The 21,185-nt window shown below is 52.1% G+C and overlaps 1 protein-coding gene across 1 annotated transcript; it reads left to right on the forward strand.

Annotated features, from left to right (window-relative positions):
- The first annotated feature begins 876 nt into the window (after positions 1-876).
- LOC122363905 (eukaryotic translation initiation factor 3 subunit A-like) lies at positions 877-20,771 on the forward strand. The gene is made up of 19 exons (XM_043333722.1): positions 877-1,056; positions 4,935-5,018; positions 5,383-5,490; positions 6,041-6,124; positions 6,519-6,652; positions 6,959-7,062; positions 7,224-7,298; positions 9,948-10,104; positions 10,353-10,620; positions 11,203-11,292; positions 11,555-11,759; positions 12,124-12,233; positions 12,498-12,674; positions 12,919-13,063; positions 13,995-14,093; positions 14,698-14,864; positions 15,397-15,594; positions 16,714-17,277; positions 20,388-20,771. Exons 2-19 carry the CDS (start codon positions 4,965-4,967, stop codon positions 20,388-20,390), a joined length of 2,742 nt encoding a protein of 913 aa, XP_043189657.1. The 5' UTR covers positions 877-1,056; positions 4,935-4,964; the 3' UTR covers positions 20,391-20,771.
- Positions 20,772-21,185: the final 414 nt, after the last annotated feature.

The raw sequence follows: 21,185 nt of genomic DNA on the forward strand, positions 1-21,185 counted from the left end.
TGACATTTCAGCGCGGCCAATTTTCCTTATATGGGCATGATACCAAGCTCAATTGAGCAAAGTAGACATGAACAAATGCAAATTAATGCATGATGTGAGGATGAGAGAACAATGAATTTTCTTCACAGGTATCCTGAATAACTTTAATAGCGATGTGGACAGTTAAACTGACAAATATGACATTTGCTTAGTAGAACGAGAGCCGAACGTTCTTTCCGTGGCCGGTCAGGCGGGCCTAGAGCGCCGGGTCTGCGAGTCGATAAGGGTCATTTCACGCTTCTGTGTGGCTGACTTTGATCCATCGTGACACTGAGCTGTGTGATTGCGCCTTATTCTCGGCTGTGGGAGACGCATATTAATGTTTGGAAATGTTGTTTCGCTAAATATTGTTCTTTTGGCATTCAGCTTTCACTGGAACTCAAAAATACATGTTTATGTTTTCAAGAATGCCCAGGACAGCCCGTTGAATAAAAGATTATTAAGTTTTTACAAAAACGCAATTTTCAAAAAAGGCCATCGATCGATTTTGATAAAAAATACATTTTTGGATTCAGCTCACCGTCAGCTTTCGAATGGTATATATCGTTTCTTTTGAGCCTGAGATGACCTTCCGACGAACCGTGAACAGTTAGCACCTGAAAGTGTTGTGCCGCTGATATACATAGGTACAGCACAGTTCTAGAGCATTGCCTGATCATAAGCAATGCCGGGTGATTGGAAGCGCCGCAGGGCCAAGCGAAGCTGCGCCTCGCGCGTCCGTCGAACCCCAGCGATCCCTCTGGCTCGGGGTCGGTGGCGGTGGCGGCGCCGGTGCCGGTGGCTGTGGGGCTATTTTTACCTGTCGGCGGCCACAGCCGAGCGCCGGTCTCGGGTTGGCCGCGTGCCCTGCGCCGCCGGCGGCCCGGGCCGGTCCTCACCAGCGGCGACGACCCAGTCCGACGGAAACAAGGAAGTGGGCCGCCGATACAGAGCCGGGCGCGCAGTGGCCGACCGCTGACGGTGCCGGAGCGGATAGTGCAGAGAGTGGGACTCAGCGCCGAGCTCCGGAGGCCGCAGGTGGGTGAGACAGAACAGAAACAGAGCGAAGGAGAGGAGGAGAGGTACGGACGGAGGGACGCGACCGGGACTCGGTACCGAGCTCCGGAGGCCGCAGGTGGGTGAGGCAGAAGAGGAGGGACGGTCCGAAGGGAAGGTAAGGAAAGAGTGCAGAGAGTGGGACACAAAGCCGAGACCACAGGTGGGAAGAGCGGGGGAAGGGACGGACAGAGCGAGCTAAAAGGAGGCCAGGTAGTCAAGTACCGACGGAGGGAAGGTGACGACAGAAGGACGAGACGGAGTATCGACGGAGGAAAGGTTGAACTGGATGCCAGCTGTTGTATATGGACAGATAATGGATATGGACTATTGAGGCAGAGGCTATGAACAAAGGACGGATATCGTAAAATCCGATGGAGGTAGGATATAGATAGTGAGCAGAAGCGGCGGAACACCTTCAATTAAGGGAGGGAGGAGGGGGCACTGCCGACTTTTGGTCCCATTCTTTCCATGCAACGCCGATAGGGCTAGTGTTAAAATGGCAAAATCATGGGGGGGGGCACGGTGCTCCCTCCCCCCGTTCCGCCGCCTATAATAGTGAGGCCAGGCAGTTGGGTGCAGTGGAGGACAGAAACCTTTTCTTTTTAAACTTTGGTCTGGAGTGTATCGGTGGGATGTACGATTGCTGAGATGCTCGTTTGCTGAGTGAATCGTGACTAATATGCCATTCGTAATCGTTTGATCCACCGCATTCGGCGTCCAGCTCAACGGCTGCCGCAAGCAGCAGAGTTTTATACGGCTTCAAAGTAGTTTCAGTGCAGCTTATGAGCAAGAATTGGCGTCGATACGCGCACAATATCCATTAGGTGTTTATGTTTATACTTAGGATAGGTACAGTTGACCGAGCTATAGTAGATCCAAATTATGTTTGAGATCTAATGCTTTAACTCAAGACGGTGCCAAGCTACCGTTTAGTAGAGTTCTGGTTTTATTGTTTGTAGTAGCCTAGGTTCTGTTTTCTACGCATTTCATTTCTCACCATTTCGAATATCCGTTTCACTAGACCTGTCGTACCCTTATGTTATAAATGAGTCATATGCTGATGACAAGACGTATGACGTCACCGGTGCGCCCCTGAGCTGTCACTGGGCGCGACATCACGTCATACCTATACCTAAATTAGCGTCCTGGCAAGCTTTCCAATGAGCCTGGCACCTGCATATTTAGGTACCTAAATGAGAAATTCCTTTCGAGGAAAGCTGCGTCACCCGAGCGTAGGTAGATACCACAGCCTCACGTGATGAATCTTTTTATACACAGTGTGAAGAGATTTTGATAGCGCTGACTGAAACGACGCTTTCACAATGCCCAGTAGGCAGTAAGAATCTTATCAAGAACAAAATATTCGGCATAGATCCACGTCGAACGTAGGTATTTATACATCGCCATTCACTAGTTCACTGCCGCGACAAGATAGGTGACGCGAGTACACACTTGGCACCGGTAGCACTTCGAATTATGAGCCACGTGAATAGGAAGAGGCGATACGCATCACTTGGTAAGACCGGTGAACGTCGAAAGCTGTGAGCCGTGCTATCGCCAACCACCGCCATGCCGCCTGCGATACTATGCTGTGCCGCAGCACTCTACCATAGCGCCTGCGATGCTATGCTGTGCCGCAGCACTCCACCATAGCGCCTGGACTGGTAGACTGTTCCGGAGGGCAGCCGGGCGCCCGCTTCCGATACCAAACTCGCCCGACTCGCTGTTACATTTCAAACTGTGGAACCTTGACGGTTGTTTACGCTAGAGCTTTTACCGTCTACCGACATTGGTACATAGACGTTCCGAGTTTCTAATACGTCACTGATGCACATTTTAAGCTTAATAGATAATAATCAAAGATCAACAGCTAGTCGAGCCATTCTGTTGCAACGAACGCTGGTTACCATCCACCTTACATCTAAGACGTGTGACCAGCCAGATGAGCCGCAGTACATGTGTAGCGCCGGCCGCACCAAGGCCGTCGGTTGCACGATGACCTGGTGATCTACATATCACGCGGTCGGTGCCCACCTGGCCTCTGACACCGGATACATCGCTGGCAGCCCCGAGTGTTTGTGCACCTCCGCGCCGTCCGTCAGCAGGGCCTCACGAGTGGGCGGCGTGGGGCGGCCGGCCCGCGGCCCTCTCCAGCCACTGGGTACGGACTGTCTTCAGCACTCGGTCCAGAGCGAGGCCAATGGGTTCCGGAATCGGGGTCTGGAGGTGCTACCGCTAATAGTTAGGCCTGGGGCGGTCTCCAGCATTCGGTCTAGCTAGAACTATCGAATGATGCGCGTCGACAGTCAGGCCGCCCGGAGCTAAGATTGACCACCAGTTAGTCTGGAGCTGCCATCGCCAGTAGGATTCTCTTCAGCATTCTGCCCGAAGCTGACACTGCACTCCACAGAGCCCGGAGAGCACCCGAAGCTCCGTCGTCCGTCGTCAGTCGGCCCGGCCTGGCCCGGCCCGGAGCTCCCTCCGGGTCCGCTTGGACCGACGCCCGGGCAGAGTAGCGCCCCTCCCCTCCCGCCAGGTGAAGAGGGAGCGGACAGATACAGCTAACTCAGACGCCAGCCTGGCACAAATCGAAATGCCTACCGATTGATCGGTATTTTACCTTGTAAGTATTCGGCAAAGCCGCTTAGCAGCCCAGGGAAATATGTAGCGCGTATTTGGCTCGTTATGACAATGTTACAGTAATGATTTCCTATTTTGCTAAAGAAAGCATCTGATGGACTCCGTTACTGGCGATTTTTTCGAAGTTCACAAATCAGTTTACGTTGGTGCTTATTGACTTCCAGAATTCATTTTTGCATTCCTCTTTACTGCCGCATCATGACCTCATTTCTTTTTCCTCGACTGAGACGTCACTCTGGCGGACAGAGTTCAGCAGCGGGAAATCAGTCGGTCGGCGGCGGGCGCCGTGCCAGGCCCCGTGCCACACGTGGCACGTGGAGTCATCGAGCAGCACTCTGAGACCAGAGTCACGTCACGTTTCAGAGTCAGAGTACGACTCCGGCCTATGATTCCCCGGTGGAATCATACATCGCGCCGGTGAATGGTGTAGGCCTTTCAGAGCCAGTGTCATTGTGAGAGCTGACAGGACCCAGTGTTGGTCTCACAGGGAAATCAGACCCACCGTCTGGAGAGGACTTCATGAGGATGAGATTCAATTCCATTCTGAGATGACACGTCAGTCCCTTAGGAACTGACTGCTATGATGGCATCAGTCTGACGACGTTGACCTAAAGGAAGTGGGTGTTGCTGCCGGTTGAGAGGACCCAATAAGAGGTTAGAGGCCCCAGTTTGACGGGGCCCGTCGATGGTCCCAGTCCCACCCGGCTGAGATTCCGTGTCAGCCACCAGATCGTCGACAGCCGTTTCCAAGGAAAACAGACGCGCTCGGTGGTGTTGGCCCCCGGGGAGTCTTTGTTGTCTGTTGTGTGGAGGGAGGGAGGGGGGTCGACCCAAAAGGTCACGGATCGGAGGAAGGGATCGCAGCGAGATGCCTGTATCAACATGGAACTGTAAATAGGTAAATGAATAAGAAATAGGGATAACAACGATGTTGAGACAACTATGTATTACTGTAACACGATCTGTAATTATCACGCAACACGGCATGCGTCTTTGCCGCTACATATAATACTAACGGTTTCCGGAAGAATGAATGCAAAAGTACTTATATGTTTGGGGAACTAAGCGATATGGATTATGACTTTTGAATAGTTAAACTCGACAAAAAAAACTTATCAGTTAGGAATATAACCTAAACGCTATTAAGCACGCTATTCAACAGCACACTATTCAAAACTTTCCCCTATTTATCTCACTGTCGTCTGTTCTGTTGGCAGGCAGCGTGCAGGCAGACCGTCGGACCGGCCATGGAAACCTTGGAATCGGTCCAGTCCTCGGTGACCACGACGGAAACTGTCACGGTGAGCGCTCCGCAGACGTCAGCCGGCACGTCTCAGGGTCAAGGTCATGACCTCCAGCATAAAGTCGCCATGGTAGAACCTCTCAGGAAACACCTTCTCTGTAAATCCAAACTGATTTGTTGCCCGAAGTTTAAGTTAAGCATTAATGAGCTGCATCTTTGTTTTATCCGATTTATGTACATATAATCAAAATGCTGGCTAATGAAGTACGCGGATATTGCGCCCAAGGCAGGCATGCATAAAATACTCCCCGTGTCATGCTGCAATCGTGTGACGAACGTCTCTCGATGAGAGCCGCTGTTCTGCGTCCTGTCGGGTCGGTCGTTACCCTGCTTAGCTGATGATTCACTCGCCTGCTCCTCAGAGCACCGAGGGCGTAGAGAAGAAAAAGAAAAGGAGATCGGAAGGAAAAGACGGCAAGAAGCTCCGGCGGAGAAAGAAGCACGACCACGAGAAGGAAAATGGGGGCACGGTAAATGCTGATATTAAATAAGTTCCTTCAAAAAGATCACCCGAAGCAAACAGAACAAACGATGTAAAAGCTTATCACTAGTATATATACGTTCCAGGAAAACGAGTTCCAGTGCATCGTTTTCATGAAGGTGCATCGCCGCATGCGCTAGATGTTCTGTACACTGTAAATTGGCCGCAATGATTTTTTTTATCAATTTAGCAATTCAGGTAGCAACTTAGCTCTTAGCTAAGTTGCTAAGAGCTAAGCAACTTAGCAACTTAGCTTAGCATTGTTCTCCTGACTCGGAACGTTAAACGCAAGTGTAATAATACTGCAACTAGCAAAGTAATGAGTAGTCATCATCTGCACAGGAGTTCAGCGCATTGGTAGATATTAAGAGCGATGTACATGTACGCTATGTAATACTGCAACTAGCAAAGTAATAAGTAGTCATCATCTGCACAGGAGTTCAGCGCATTGGTAGATATTAAGATCGATGTACGTATGTACAGTATTACGATTAGCGATGTACGCCCCCGGGCCTAAACCCCACCGTTCTTGTTCTCAGGGAGAGCCGGGAGCGGGCTCAGACAGCAGCCGCATACACGTCCGGTCGTATGACAGCTCCAAGGTCATCAAAAAGTTCAGCAAGGTAAGCGAACTCGGCCGTTAGGTTCACTTCTGACTCACGTAAACACCAACAGGTCAGGGGTCTTGACTCTTGAGCGTAAGTAGCAAAGTAAAAAGCAAATGTATCACAGTCAAATTGAAATTATTTTATGCGTTCACCTTTTGTCACCTCGCAAGGAGACCATTTGTAGATTATAAGCACCGGCTAAAATTGAAGCCAGAACCCAGGGTGCGGCAGGCGCATGGTTGGCGTTGTGTGATAGTGACCATTAGCGTTGAACGTCATACTTACTTGACCTGATACTCATACTTGACCCTGAGGTGCGGGTGGAGGGGTTGTGACGAATACGATGACGGTTTCTGACCGACAGGCGGAGGGTTGTACCGGTGACCACTGCCCCGCTTTTGCCCGACAGGCGCCGGCAGAGGAGTCGCAGACCAACTGCCGCGCGTGCGGCCGTCAGGTGTTTCAGATGGAGCGCATCAAAGCCGAGAGGGCTGTCTGGCACAAGGACTGCTTCCGGTGCACAGAGTGCAACAAACAGCTGACGTAAGTGGCCACCGTGGTCCGTGACGTCAGTGCTGGGGCGATACCTCATTGGTCAATTTATACCGTACATAAGGTGCCATCATCGGCTGCCGATAAAAGCTTATAAATATTACATCCGGGACAACCAATTTGTCAAAATTTGACCGACATGGGCTGGTTTCCCGGTCACTCGCAATTGCTGGGGAACGTTGACCAGAGGTGGCCTCTTTCAGCCACGTCCCCAATATCAATCTGTCTGTCCCATTTCAATTCTTAGGAATGAATGATGCCGGAACTCAATGCTAACTGCGTACTCTTTGTTTGCAGTGTCGACACCTACGCTAGTCATGACCGGCAGCTGTACTGCAAAGTACACCACAAGATGCTCTTCAAACCAAAAGCCGTCGAAGAAAAGGAGGAAGAAAAACGAGGTAAGAACCTTTAACCGAGTCATTAGGCTTATTGCAATGCTGTGCCAAATCACACTCACAAGTCACAATATACTGTTGTGTCAATTACAAGTAACAGCACCAATGTAAACTGTAATAAGGGCTGCTGAGATCAACTGACATTCTGCGATGCTCTGTTTCAGTGCCCCGGCTCCGACGGCACGAACTCATCATCCGCGAGTCTCAGCCGCAGGAGCTGCCCCCTGACGTCGTACGATGTAAGTACTCTGCTCACGAGCAGCCTTCAGACGTGGTACAGTGTTAGTACGCAGCAGCTGTTCCTCACAATCCCCCCCCCCCTCCCGATGGCGTAAGACGTAAGTGCTCATGAGCTTCCCCCAGAGATCATTTGTTGTAAGTACCAAGCAATTGTCCATAAATACTGTATGGATGTGAACGAAGAAAGTGCCCCTCCTAATGAGACCGCGCACCGCCAGTGATTGCGCAGTAAGGGCATCGATCAATCCAGATTATGTGTAAACCACAACAGAACATCCATAATTAGTGGTCATCTGCTTTCCCTGCGCTGGATAGATAGCCTAGCCCAAGAGATCATACCGCCGAAAATAGGTATGACAGAACGCCTGGACAGTAGACTTAACCGTCCAACACCGTATGACAGAGCGCCTGGAAGATAGGCTATACCCCAAAGCACTGATGTACAGAGCGCCTGGAAGATATGCTGTACCGTCCAACACTGTATGACAGAGCGCCTGGAAGATAGACTGTACCGCAAAACACTGAAGAACAGAGTGCCTGAACGGTATACTGTACCGTCCAACACTGTACGAAAGAGCGCCTGGACGGTAGTCTGTACCGCCCAACACAGTACAACAGATCGCCTGGAAAGCAGATTGTGGCGCAATGCTTGACTTACCTACCTACTATGCTCTCCGTCGCCGTCAACCATGTTGGATAAGTTGCGGTGGGAATAAATTTACATTTTTGAGTGAGTGCACGACGCAATGAGCATTTCAATTCAACCCTATCATATTTGCGGATGAAGACGTTGTTCGTGAACGTGGTTCCTATAGGTACATCACTGTAAGTGAATCCTGAATCCGTTCTTCCTTTGCACGGTGCCCGGTTGGAGAGGGGGGGATCTTTTCCGTGCTTTCTCCGGGTACCGTTAGTCAGTGAACTTTGTGCTCTCCTTCCGTCCCCGTGTGCGCCTATTTCCGGGCGCGCTGCGGCTGGCGGTGCGGCGCGCTGCGCACGGTATGTCGCTGGTGCGCCGGGTATGTGCCGGTCGCCGCCGCGCCGCACCCGCCGCAGTATTATTGGCTCGCCGTGACAAGGTGCGGGCGAGGAGGGCCACTCGGTGCGCGGCGCCGCCCCCGCGTGAAGCGCCGCCGGTGCCGTCCCGACACTGCACGGCCGGCGGCGGGCAGCGAATCGACCGGTCGCCGTCACAGGCTCCTGGCCGCGAGTCCTGGACGACTTGAGACGAGTGTATAGCCGAAGAATATAAAGTAGGTACTACTTGCAGTTTTACGACTTCCGCAAGCATACCGACCCATTTCGCACAAGCTTGGTAGAAGTGCATCTTCAAGAACATATCAAGAACCGAAAAACCGGTCATACGGCCGAAAGCTCATTTTCAGTGATCCAAGACCCTGAAGTTCTCAGAGTGCAGGTGGTGCAAAGAACAACACACATTCGGCTCGTACCATCTGAGTGTTGTCGCGGCCGTTCCTCCGCGCCAGCCCACCATGCCGGGTCTGGGCAGCAGCTCGGGTCTGGGCGGCTCCGGCCTGGACCGCTCCTGGTACCGGCGTCTGCACGGGTTCACCGGCCGGCGGCGCACCCTTCCCGACACCGCGCTCCCCTGGCACGGCGGTGCGGACGGTGAGTACCGTGACCTCCAGCCGCGACTCACTCCGCACCCACGGCTACTCAGTGCTTCCACAGCGCAGCTGCTTCAGCCACACAGGCGCTTCAGGTAGCTTCCCGTGTCTTGCAGATTCTGAGTAACGCCAATCAGGGTGATCAATATTTCATCCCGAGAAACGCCAATCCGGGACATCAACATTTTATCTTATTTCTAAAATACCTCTGAGACGATAGTGGCAGTCGCTGCGCAGTATGTTTCTATTAGGATTGCATATTATATACAATTATACGCCTTGGTCCTCAATATATATCTCTATAGAAAGGATCAAACTTCCTTTACCACTTTATCTTTGCATCACGTTCCATCAAAGTTCTCTCGAGCTCAGCCAAATGTTATTAATCACATTTCGCAAAAACTTAACAATCGTCAAGCCGTCGCCAACTTCCATTGAAAAATGGCGACCAAGCGGTGGCATCAGGGCCGGCACGGCCAGAGCTGAGTGTTCCCCGGCAGCAAATCAGAGAATCAGAGAAAAAAAGCAATGTCGCGACAGGCCGGCGGCATAATGAGTGTCTCAGAACTGTCCCTGTAAGGGCAGCGCGGCCAGAGCGGAGTGTCCCTGCAGCACATCAGGAGTGTCCCTGCAGCACATCAGGAGTGTCCCTGCAGTACATCAGGAGTGTCACCGGGCATGTTTGTCCAGGTGCGTCCGGTCTCTCGTCGGCAGCGCTGCTCCAGAATAGACACCGCCCGGCTGCCGCCGCCGTCCGCGCGCACGGCCGGGATTACCTCCGTATCGGCGGTGCATTAGCGCTACAAAAGACATAATCAGGGCAGCGGGGCAGCGGGTTATACCCAAGTTTACTTTACTAATAGCCATACTTACCACGACCAACCCCACATTCCGATTTCAACTACAAATCGGGCAGTTTGTGTGTATGATTGGCATCATTACCCACTTGAAAAAAGACATGCTTTTCCCGTTCCTATGGTTATCGCCAAGCTCAGTGTGCCAATCTCCTGTGTTTTTCAGCTTCCAATAAGTCAGACTACGGCCTGGACGAGCTTCAAAACCTGAATGTCAAGGACCGATTCTCGGTGTTTGAGCACACCAGCGCCGACGAGCAGGAGAAAAACGCCCCCGCCGTAGAGGTCAAACCGTCACAAAACCTCCTCAAGAAGATAAAGAAGTAAGTATTTCCACTAGATTGGCTTTTGTTCTTGGGGCCAGATAGTTAACGCTCAATAAATTTACGCCGAAAAAAATCCGAAATACATTGCTGTTAGGCTTTGATTATTGGATACCGCTCGCCGTTTTACGTTGCTCAGAATTCCAACATCTTCCTTTGCATATGATCAGCAGGACGACCTTTCTGATCTGTCTCTGAGCGCTGCCGGTGCCTCCGCCTCTTACAGAGCTGACCGCACCCTCTTCTAGGTTCCAGGCGCGCAGCCAGGAGGGCGACATCGGCGTGGAGCTGGAGGACATGTCCTCCGACGAGGAGGAGGAGGATGAAGAAGAGGAGGGAGTACAGCGTGACCCGGACGTCGTGCGCTCAGCCAGCAGGAAGGCTAAGGAGCGACCGGCCAGCTTCGCCGCCATGGACGACACCAAGCGGCGCTTCGAGGAGGGCCACGAGCGGCGCGAGCGGCTGCGCGAGGAGCGCAAGGGCGAGCTCACCAAACTGCGCGGCCTCATCTGCGGCGTGAGTGTGCAGAGGGATAGAGAGACAGAGAGGCGGTAAGACGATCACAGAGACAGAGAGACGGTGAGACGGACAGACAGTAGGCGCTTTGTGATGGTTTGACAAAGGAGATGAAAGTGGATAACCACGCCATTAAGAACAGAATAGCTCGTTAACTAAGAAAAAATCAACTCCAATCGTGAGCTTAGTACTAAGAAAAAACCATCTTCATGCTTGATAATACAAAATAATATTTTCGAATAACAATTTCAGCACTATGCGTATTCAGTGTTTTTAAGCCTCATGGTGTTGCGAGAAGGCTGAAAGGCAATAGCGAATGCAATGACGAATATGTATCTCTTTTCTATGCTAACAAAGGAGACTTCGAATGGTAAGAAGACCCAAAACATTCCTCTTCCACAAACCTGACAATTGAAATATGAAAAAAACTACTATAAAGTACAAATAGTGTGTTGTTCGAGAAAGGCATCAGTCATACATATAAAACGAGAACGTTGGCATAGACCCTCACGCCTAAGAACCTATCATCGATTGTCGAGCACGAGCCAAACCTGAGAGACCCTTCGCTGTCCTTACTTTCAGGCAAGTGACAGAAGAAAGGCCTATGAAGAAACCCTAACACAAGCAGAGAAGCTGAAGAAAACGGTTGAAGATCCCAGCGCTGAAATCCAGGTCAGTTTACTACAAACAAATATGAAAGCTATCAACCATTCTCTAAAAAGCCCTAAACATGGATGTGTCAAAAACTATAAAGTTTGTACTTTTTTAATTTCGGCACTACCCCTTCGTTTGCTTCTAGTAGACAAGGATCCGGTACATGAAGCTGGTGAAGTGATTATCTTACAGTCGGCTAGTCTAGCAATAACGAGACACTCGTCATCGCGCTAATTATCTAACGCCACTTTACCCTCACGGCCGCGCTTTGTGCGCGCAGAACCTGAACCTGAAGGCGTACGAGGAGGCTCTGCGGGCAGCCCAGGAGGAGAGTCCGGCGGGCGCCAGGGCGGCCGAGGCCGTCTCCCGCGACCGTGCCGCCGACATGGCCTCCCGGTTCGAGCGCGGCGAGGTCTCCCAGCTAGACGAGGACGAGGAGACGCGACGCCGAAAGGAGGAGGACGCCGCTCTCTTCAGGGAGGCAGGTACGCAAAATCTAGAGAGACCAGGAGATCGGGTTTGCTGAAAACAGTTGGGATATTTACAACAATCATTCTTGTGGAAAACATCCTGTTTGCCGGGTATGTTTGCCACCGAGACTACGCATTTAGCGAAACACATACGGGACGTTTGGGTACGAAGTGGCCAGCTAGTAAGCCCACGCTCTAGACCAGCTGTATGTATGCTAAGCGCACTTAAACGAACGTAAACCTTCTTCGGTTGGAAGGAGATATTGTTGTATCCAGAAACAGCAGGCTTTATTCCGTCAAAGTGTAGCCGTAAGTGGCAGTCCGCCCTGCCTCTCGGCGTTCTCGGGTCCTCCATTGACCCGTGTTTCCATGGCAACAGGCACGGCGCGCGGAGCCCGCTCCCTGTTCAAGGAGCTGGACGCGTCCGGCGCTAAGGAGCAGGTCGTCATGAGGTCGCCGTCTTCCGCCGGCAGGACAGAGTTCAGAAAGGTAGGTGACTCACCTATCAGATGAAATTTTAACTGTCTTATCGTTAATCATTGTCGGTTCAGTCACGGCACACACACAAAACAAGCCTCGAACCAATACAATGGGAAAACAACGCGTTACCAAAAACATAACGTTCAGCTGCCATGCGGTATAGCATAGCTTCAGGCGTTTGTACACAGCGCCACCTATGAGCAGTAGAATCAACTACATCTTGTTGCCGCTGCCGCTCGATGGCCGTGCACCTAACCGAGGTTCACCACACAGAGCCTCTACGAGTCGGAGCCAGCACAGGAGGTGGTCAAATCATCCTCCAAGAGCAAGGACATCCACGTGGAGACGTCGGCGCTCTCCAGCAGGTTCAAGTTCTTCGAGACCTACAAGGAGCCCGAGCTGAAGAAGAAACAGTTCCGCTTCTCACCGCCGCGCGAGGGCACAGTCAAGGTAGGTACCATACCTAAGCCTCAAACATTTGATAGTAAGGCAAATGTTCTCCAAAAATAAATAGTTAAGGGATACAGATCACAGAGAAAAACAATGGAGGAACTAAATTTCTATCATAAAATTTTTGTTCCCTCTTCATCCCTGGGAAAGTCCAGTCCACTTTCAGTGACGAAACCTCCCTTTCCTATCATACCCCGCGTGCACACGCCCCATGACCGACCCTCCCTACCCGCTCTCTCGGCAGGGCGACTCCCCGGACCGTGAGATCGAGCGGGACCCGAACGTGGTGCGGGCGGACGACCAGGAGGAGCGGCTGATACGCAGCGACACCACCAGCCGCATGCTGCGACAGTTTCAGGAGATGGAGAGGCAGGGAGGCGGACAGAAAGGTAGCCGGGAGACAGGGAGGGGACAGAAAGGTAACCAGGTGCGACAGGGAGGGGACAGAAAGGTAACCGGGAGCGACAGGGAGGGGACAGAAAGGTAACCGGGAGCGGCAGATAGGGGACAGAAAGGTAACCAGGAGCGACAGGGAGGGGACAGAAAGGTAACCGGGAGCGACAGGGAGGGGACAGAAAGGTAACCGGGAGCGACAGGGAGGGGACAGAAAGGTAACCGGGAGCGACAGGGAGGGGACAGAAAGGTAACCGGGAGCGACAGGGAGGGGACAGAAAGGTAACCGGGAGCGACAGGGAGGGGACAGAAAGGTAACCGGGAGCGGCAGATAGGGGACAGAAAGGTAACCGGGAGCGACAGGGAGGGGACAGAAAGGTAACCGGGAGCGACAGGGAGGGGACAGAAAGGTAACCGGGAGCGACAGGGAGGGGACAGAAAGGTAACCGGGAGCGACAGGGAGGGGACAGAAAGGTAACTAGGAGACAGGGAGTGGACAAAAAGGTAGCCGGGAGACAGGGTGGCGGTCAAAAAGGTAGCCGGGAGACAGGGAGGCGGGTAAAAAGGTAGCCGGGAGAGAAAGGGAGAGAGCTCAACACAAAGGCAATCTGTCTCCTTCAGGGCTGGGAAGAAACGGTCAGTTGATTACATCTGTCCAGTATCTGTGGGCAGTCCGGAAGAGACGGTGGAACATCTAAAGGAGAAAATGACACCGTTGCGAACAAGGTTTTAAGGACGACGAAGCACTCAAAGTAACTTGTGTGGAAAACATCCAACATCTAAGTACGGCACGTTTCATTCACGGAGTCGGATGGCACAAATAATCACCGTCCTCGGTCTTTCACTGTTCTGGCTCTGTTACTGTCGTCTACAGAAACAACTGAGTCTAATCCACACCCATGCTAATTGCTCTCCAATCTGTCACAGAGATCCAACGGGCCGAGAGACCGCAGGGCAACGCGCGCTCTCTGCTGTCCAAGTTCCGGCAAATGGAGGAGGATGCGCAGCGCGAGCACCTGCCCGACGGTAAGGGATGCGCAGCGGGCGGACCTGCCCGACAGTTCGGAGATACATTGCGAAATAATCTAAACATAACTGCGGATAAGTACAGAGACACTGCCGGCTTTCTCAAAGTCTTTGGCAAGCCAGGCTCATTATCAACCTCTGCTATTAGAAAGCGGTCATTATGTTATGTAACAATGTGTAAGTACGTGTAATACTTTTTTAATGGGTTACGTGTGCCGCTGCCAGGTCCATCTTATGCTTTCCTTTGAAATGAACTTTAGCTTTTAAGCTTATAAGCAGCTTGCTGGAATTATTATTAGTGGGTATGTGTTCCAATGGGAAAAAGGAAAATAATGGAACATGAAAAGCAAGCCAACCATGACCATTGATGGCAAATACGAGGTAGTTGTGTCAGTATTTAACAACGTAACGAGGGTTATAAAAATGGGATAGCAGGGCAGGGCAGACTTAGTGCTTCAGTGGCTCAGTCTAGACACGCCAGAGTCACGGACGTCTGCCTCGCTGTGGATCCAAATGATCGACTCCCTCCAACCTCTGACAAACCCTGACTTGAGTTAGTCCCGGCTAACTGGTCCTGACTGGGGTAACTCTGGCTCGCCGCCAGGTCCGAAGCCGCTCAAGTCGTTCACGCCGCCGCCCGAGTACACTGAGGAAACTGACTCTGACTCGGAGTACACGTACACGGACGACTCCGAGTACACGTCCGACGAGGACTCAGAGTCGGGCGTGGTGCGCTCCGGCAGCCGAGTCCAGGACGAGTTCCTCACACAGGTAAGGTAGAATTCAGGGCGAGTTCCTAACACAGGTAACTACAGCCGGGTCCAGGACGAGTTCCTCACACAGGTAAGGTAGACCGTAGAATTCAAGGCGAGTTCCTCACACAGGTACGGCTGGGTCCAGGGCGAGCTCCTGATACAGCCCGGTCCAGGACGAGTTCCTCACACAGGTAAGGCAGGGGACGAATCCCTCACAGTCGGGTTCAGGACGAGTTCCTCATACAGGGAACTACAGCCGGGTCTAGGACGAGTTCCTCACACAGGTACCTACATACCGAAACCATCAGAGGTGCAGTTCGACTCATCTGAACGAGAGGCCTTTAAGCGTTGAAAAAAATCGGAGCAATATGGTAACCCGAAATGCACGCTGTTTTAAGCGCTGGAAAGATTATGCAAAGTGTAAAAAAAAACTTTCAAGTGAATGGCAGAGTTTTCGTCTTGGTTTATCTGAACTCTGAACATCCGAACCAAGCTGTACGTTCCCACCAGAAGCGTCAGCACTCCTCCCTTTCCCTCGCCGCCGACAGCGCACCGACCACGCCCGTAACCTGAAGGCCAAGTTCGAGCGCTGGGAGCAGAAGATGGAGCGCGATCAGCGGTTCGACGCCGAGGACGAGTGTCGTCCCAGTCTGGAGACGGCCCGAAACCTGCGCTCCATGTTCGAGGCCATGAAGGATCAGCCCGCCATGCCCGAAAAGCCCAAACCCAAAGTCAACAGATTTATTGTAAGTCGGTAATGAATGCTTTGTGGCCATGTGTACAGATTCGTGTGTTGGGGCTATTTTGTTATTTTCCCTGTCAATACGTAATCCGTTGTCTAATCGAACCAATTGACCTTTGAAGTTCACCATACCTACCATTTTTGCTTACCCGCTCTGGCTTTCGCTCACGCCAAGTACACCCCCCTGACTAATTTTCCGTAATATGTAACGAAAGCTCACCAATCTTCTACAAACCACATCTCACATTCGGTTTCATCCATTTTGAGCGTTCATAATAATACGTGTGTACCAGAGAAAAGTGCCTCTGCTGTCCGTGGGTTCAGACATATGCTGGTGGTCACTGGTTAGTATGTCTGTGTGTGCCAGCGATGTTCAGTCAGCGCCTGTATGAGTTGTATAGGGTCTGTTTGTGTTGTGAATGTGTATGTCTGTGTATGTTGTTTAGGGTCTGTCCAGTCAGCACCTGTGTTTGTTGTGAAGGGTCAGTCCAGTTAGCACCTGTGTCTGTTGTGTAGGGTCTGCCCAGACAGCACCTGTGTTTGTTGTGAAGGGTCAGTCCAGTCAGCACCTGTGTCTGTTGTGTAGGGTCTGCCGGTACGGTCAGCACCTGTGTTTGTTGTGTAAGGTCTGTCCAGTCAGCACCTGTGTCTGTTGTGTAGGGTCTGCCAGCCCGCACCTGTGTTTGTTGTGTAGGGTCTGTCCGGTCAGCACCTGTGTCTGTTGTGTAGGGTCTGCCGGTCCCGTCAGCACCTGTGTTTGCTGTGTAGGGTCTGTCCAGTCAGCACCTGTGTTTGTTGTGTACGGTCTGCCGGTCCAGTCAGCACCTGTGTCTGTTGTGTGGGGTCTGTCCAGTCAGCACCTGTGTCTGGTCTGCCGGTCCAGTCAGCACCTGTGTCTGTTCTGTACGGTCTGCCGGTCCAGTCAGCACCTGTGTCTGTTGTGTAGGGTCTGCCGCTCCGGTCAGCAGTAGGGTCTGTCCAGTCAGCACCTGTGTCTGTTGTGTAGGGTCTGTCGGTACGGTCAGCACCTGTGTCTGTTGTGTAGGGTCTGTCGGTACGGTCAGCACCTGTGTCTGTTGTGTAGGGTCTGCCGGTCCAGTCAGCACCTGTGTCTGTTGTGTAGGGTCTGCCAGCCCGCAGAGGGGAGGCCGCCGCTGTGGATGCCGACCCCGAGTCGGACCCCGCCGCTCCCCAGGACTCCTCCTGGGACCGCCACCCCGGGGAGGACGGGATGGGAACCACAGAGACGTCTGACAGACCTCGGGACACGGGCGGGGAGGCGGGAGGCACCCCCTTCTGGGGAGATGACAATGACGACAGAAATGGAGCGAACTCGTTCTGGGATAACAATGGAACTGACCAGGAACAGAAGAACACGCCGTCATTCTGGGAAAGAGATGAGGACAGCGGGAAGAAAACTTCTTTCTGGGATGATGACGATGGCGGAAGGGCTCCAGTTTCCTTTTGGGACCGGGATGACGACGCCGGGCGCGGGACGAGCTCGCGGGCCCCGGCAGAACGCGGGGAGTCGCGCAGGGCCCCGCGGGAGGCCGGGAGGGGTGACTCAGGGGAGGAGGAGTCGGAGTCGGAGTCGGCCGAGGAGGAGTCCTCGGAGGAGTCGGAGGGGTCCGGCTCGGAGGACGGCGCGCCGGCCGAGCGCGCGGTCCGGCGCCGACCTTCCGACGACGTAAGACCAGGAAACCGATGTAGGCACCACATCGGACCCGGTGGCCCAGCGCCACCCACTGTGTATCGTATTACAGTCGACATGTGCACAGTATTGATCGATTCCCACCATTCCTGGCATACGAGTGGATCATGACAACAAACTGTCTACAAAAATGTCATTTCGGGTGTTGGAGCTCACAAGACGCTATTTAATTTCAAATCTGGATTACGAATACCTCCCCTTTTGGGATCAAGCTAAGCTGATGTATGAAGCACACAAGAGCCAGTTTGTTGTCATTGTTCGCGCACCTTGCCGGAGCCTGTACCAATCACAGACGACGGTGCAGCCTCACGTTCTAGGCAGAACCTTAGGACGCCACGACCTCTATAGTGAACAGTGATGACGGTGCCACCTGCGTTCCAGCAAGCCAGTGTAGTGCGGCACTGACTCTCTCATACCCAAAGCGCCGCCTCAGCTAGGAATTCCGTTGTAATTTCAGGCGCTTGAAGTGGCCTGCGTAGTGGGCATTGCCCTATATTTGCTGGTTGATTTCATCTTCTAAGGAAAAGTAAGCGCGCTGGTGCATGCGGCCCGGCCGACCGGCGGCCGGCGGGCCGGAGTTGGTTTGTGACTGGCCCCCGTGTGTGTCGGGGCGGCGGGCGGCAGGTCGGTGCCACCTGGCCCCACCAGGCCGCCCGCGCTGCCGCCGCCCAGCCTACGTCTGTGCAATGTCGTGTCGCGTGCCGCCAAAACTACGCCACCATCGCCTAAAATCTTCTTCGATTTCTTTTACTTAGAAAATGAAATCACTGGCAAGTAGTTTAGCGTTGTATGTCATCATGACAAGAGGATAGATAGTAGACTTTGTACCATGTACCCGTTGACGGGAATGCGCTGTGCTGGTTGGGCCCCTCCACTAACAGACATTTCATAATGTGCGATTAAAAGCGCCGATTAAGCATAATCAACTATCATTTCTGCACTCCATTCATGTATGTACCTTTTCAGGAAATATCGAATATCTCGCAGTTGATGAAGTGAAGCTGATTTCTTATCCTAACCGTTCTTCAGGTAACTTTTTCGAGACTTTAACTATCAAGAGAACGAGAAAAGGGCGGTGATAATTTATTACGAGCGAGCGAGCGCAGCGAGCGAAGTGAGTCTTTTCAATATAACGGAAAAATCTCAGTATGAGCGGCCCGGCCCGGCCCGGCCCGGCCCGGCCCGGCCCGGCCCGGCCTGTAACGCTTTTGAGAGGCTTATATCTCAGCAACCGCTGGACCGATTGGCCTGCGGTCTTTTTTGTTGGGTAGCCCCATCCCTTCTACCCCGTAATTGACTACTTTTGATACATCTCAGTGACCGTCGTGGCACGTGCCACGTGAAAAGTCAAGGGTGTTCAAGCTGTTTTGCAAAAGTAGTGATTTTGAGAGGCTCATATCTCAGCAGCCGCTTGGGCGATTGACTTGCGGTAATTTTTGTAGGGCAGCAGCATCCCTTCTACACAAAATAGGATACTCTCGATGCATGTGGGTCACCCCCAGTGCACGTGCAAAATACAACAATAAGAGGTGCCAAATTTGTTCCCATTTCAGTAACTCGGTAATTACTGGGGCGATTTCGCTGAAACTTGGCATACAGGTAGGCACCCACCAGGCAATGCATTCCCATGTGTTACGGTTAGGGTGCTACTGCACGTGCGCACGTGCAGGGGGCGTTTCCAGATCTCGAGAACGGCTGGGCCGATTGCGCTCAAATTTGGTACACGGTTGGGGACCAGTTAGTAGGGTGCCGTGCAAAAGTAATTTTGGACCCCGTTTGCACGTGCGCACGTGCAGAATGCCGCTTCCAGATCTTGGGAACGGCTGGGCCGATTGCGTTCAAATTTGGCACACCGCTAGCGACCAGTTAGAAGGGTGCTTTGCGCAAGCCCGTTGGAAGCACCCTCTCGCCCTTCCGCACGTGCAGGGCTCACTATCTCGCTCGCTCGTTCTTCGCCCAAAAGGCGTTTTACTGGTCATAACTTTAAATAACTGGATATAATTGCAAATGCTATATCTCCCGGTACCTTGCTGGCATATCTATTTCTCGAATATAGACACAACTTTTCCCTCTTCTTAGTTTTCTTTCCCTTTTCTTCTTTCACTTTATTCTGTCACCCACGCACGTCTAGAAATTATGTGACGAGTAGAACCCATTGCTCGGAATAGGACAAATCCCACTTGAATTATCTAATTAGCTCACATAGGTATAGTTCTTAGCCAGTGGAATAGGATCGTTCTTATCACTACCATATTTGGTAGCTTTTCAAATTAATTGCTTTATCGCTTGAATGTCTGCATTCGATGTCGCGTTGCTCAGCTGACACTCGCGTTAACCCGCACCGTGCCACTGGGCAAAGGACACAACCGGACGCTATATGTCAAATTTTCACTGAAAGCCTCATTCAAACCCCAAGAGGTCAAAATGCATATCACGCCAGTTCCCTCGTCAAGGCGACACCATCAAGGATGTTTTCATGTATAAGTGTCAATCAAAGCTTATCGGCTTTCCTACCTGTCGCCCAGTAAACGCAAAGAAGCTTTCCTCAATGGAGCAAATGCGCTTACTAATTTTAAGGCGAGTTCACATAAGCTGGTCACATGACATGGCTTTAATCAGCTGGGGCAAATGTGTTCCTAGTTCACAGCCCACGCATCATAAGTCATGCACGAGGTGTAGAAAAGTGCGGAGTATAAACGTATACAATCCTTGAGGGTATATCAAGAAAATCGATGGGGGAGCGGGAGTAAAAAGACCCGTGGAACACGGTGCGGGTTAAGCAACTATCAATAAATGTGCTCTATCGCCTGAACCTAATAACGTTTTTTTCCTCCCCACGTTTAAACTATTCCTGCATATTACGTAACTTCGTATAAGCATCAGAGAGGTGACGTTAAACAAGCGTAGTGTGTTGGATCATACGGACTCATCCATTACCTCTCCGTGCGTTGAACGGTGAACACGTCACTAAGAGTGCTTCGACCGACCATATGCCGCCCACAGCCCCGTCCTGCCCCGCTAGTGTTTGTAGCTGTAGCTACCCTCCCGGCCACGCCAGCTGACAGCATGTGCCGTGCGCTCCGCAGTAACTGGCTACGTAGCCGGGTTCGCCGCGGCCCACTCGGTCCGACGTCGCCGCGAGCAGTGACTGAGGCCGACCGCTGAGCTCCACCGGCACAACTCTCCGTGACAGCTCCCCGCAGAGGCAGTGTTAGTGAGCCGTCAGATGGATAGACTGGACGGAGAGGAACGGAGGCGACTGGCGGAGGTGTGGGCGACTAGTCAGAAACGCTCGCCGAGTTTGGACGGAGTGGAACCGTCGCCGTGGGTCCGAGCCGAGTGGCATCGGCAGCCCGGCCGGAGCGCCCAGCGCGGGCGACGGCCGGCCCTAAACCTGCATGGCTTTCTCAGTTTGGAAATAACAGTGTTTGTAAGATGGTGTCGTTACGAAATACAGCTATCTTCGGAAATGGCGTTTGATTGTGCTGGTCTCCAGGTCAGAAAGTGCAATTGTTAGAAGGAAACTCAAGGTAGACTGGAAAGGAATGCACTTCATAACGACTAGCATATTTTTGTGAAAACATAATCAACCAAAATCTACAAAATGTTTAGGAACTCAACATTCACAACACTGACCACTTCAGGAAACCATACATGAAAGTGTGCAGTCTGACAAAAGACAACCAAGGATATCAGATTCTGACATGGTCTTCAGGATGCCAGGGGAGAACAAAAACCACCTACTCCCCACTCTCCAGAAGCGAGGTTCAGACGGCAGACCCACAGACGGCAGAACGGGATAAAAAATAGGAGTTCGTCGTCATTTGGTAGCTCGATACGAGAGGAACAGAGACCGAAGGACGGCACCCAAGGATAGCAATTTC

This window comes from Amphibalanus amphitrite, unplaced genomic scaffold (assembly GCF_019059575.1).
Source record: "Amphibalanus amphitrite isolate SeventyFive unplaced genomic scaffold, NRLGWU_Aamphi_draft 000647F_arrow, whole genome shotgun sequence".
NCBI lineage: Eukaryota > Metazoa > Arthropoda > Thecostraca > Balanomorpha > Balanidae > Amphibalanus > Amphibalanus amphitrite.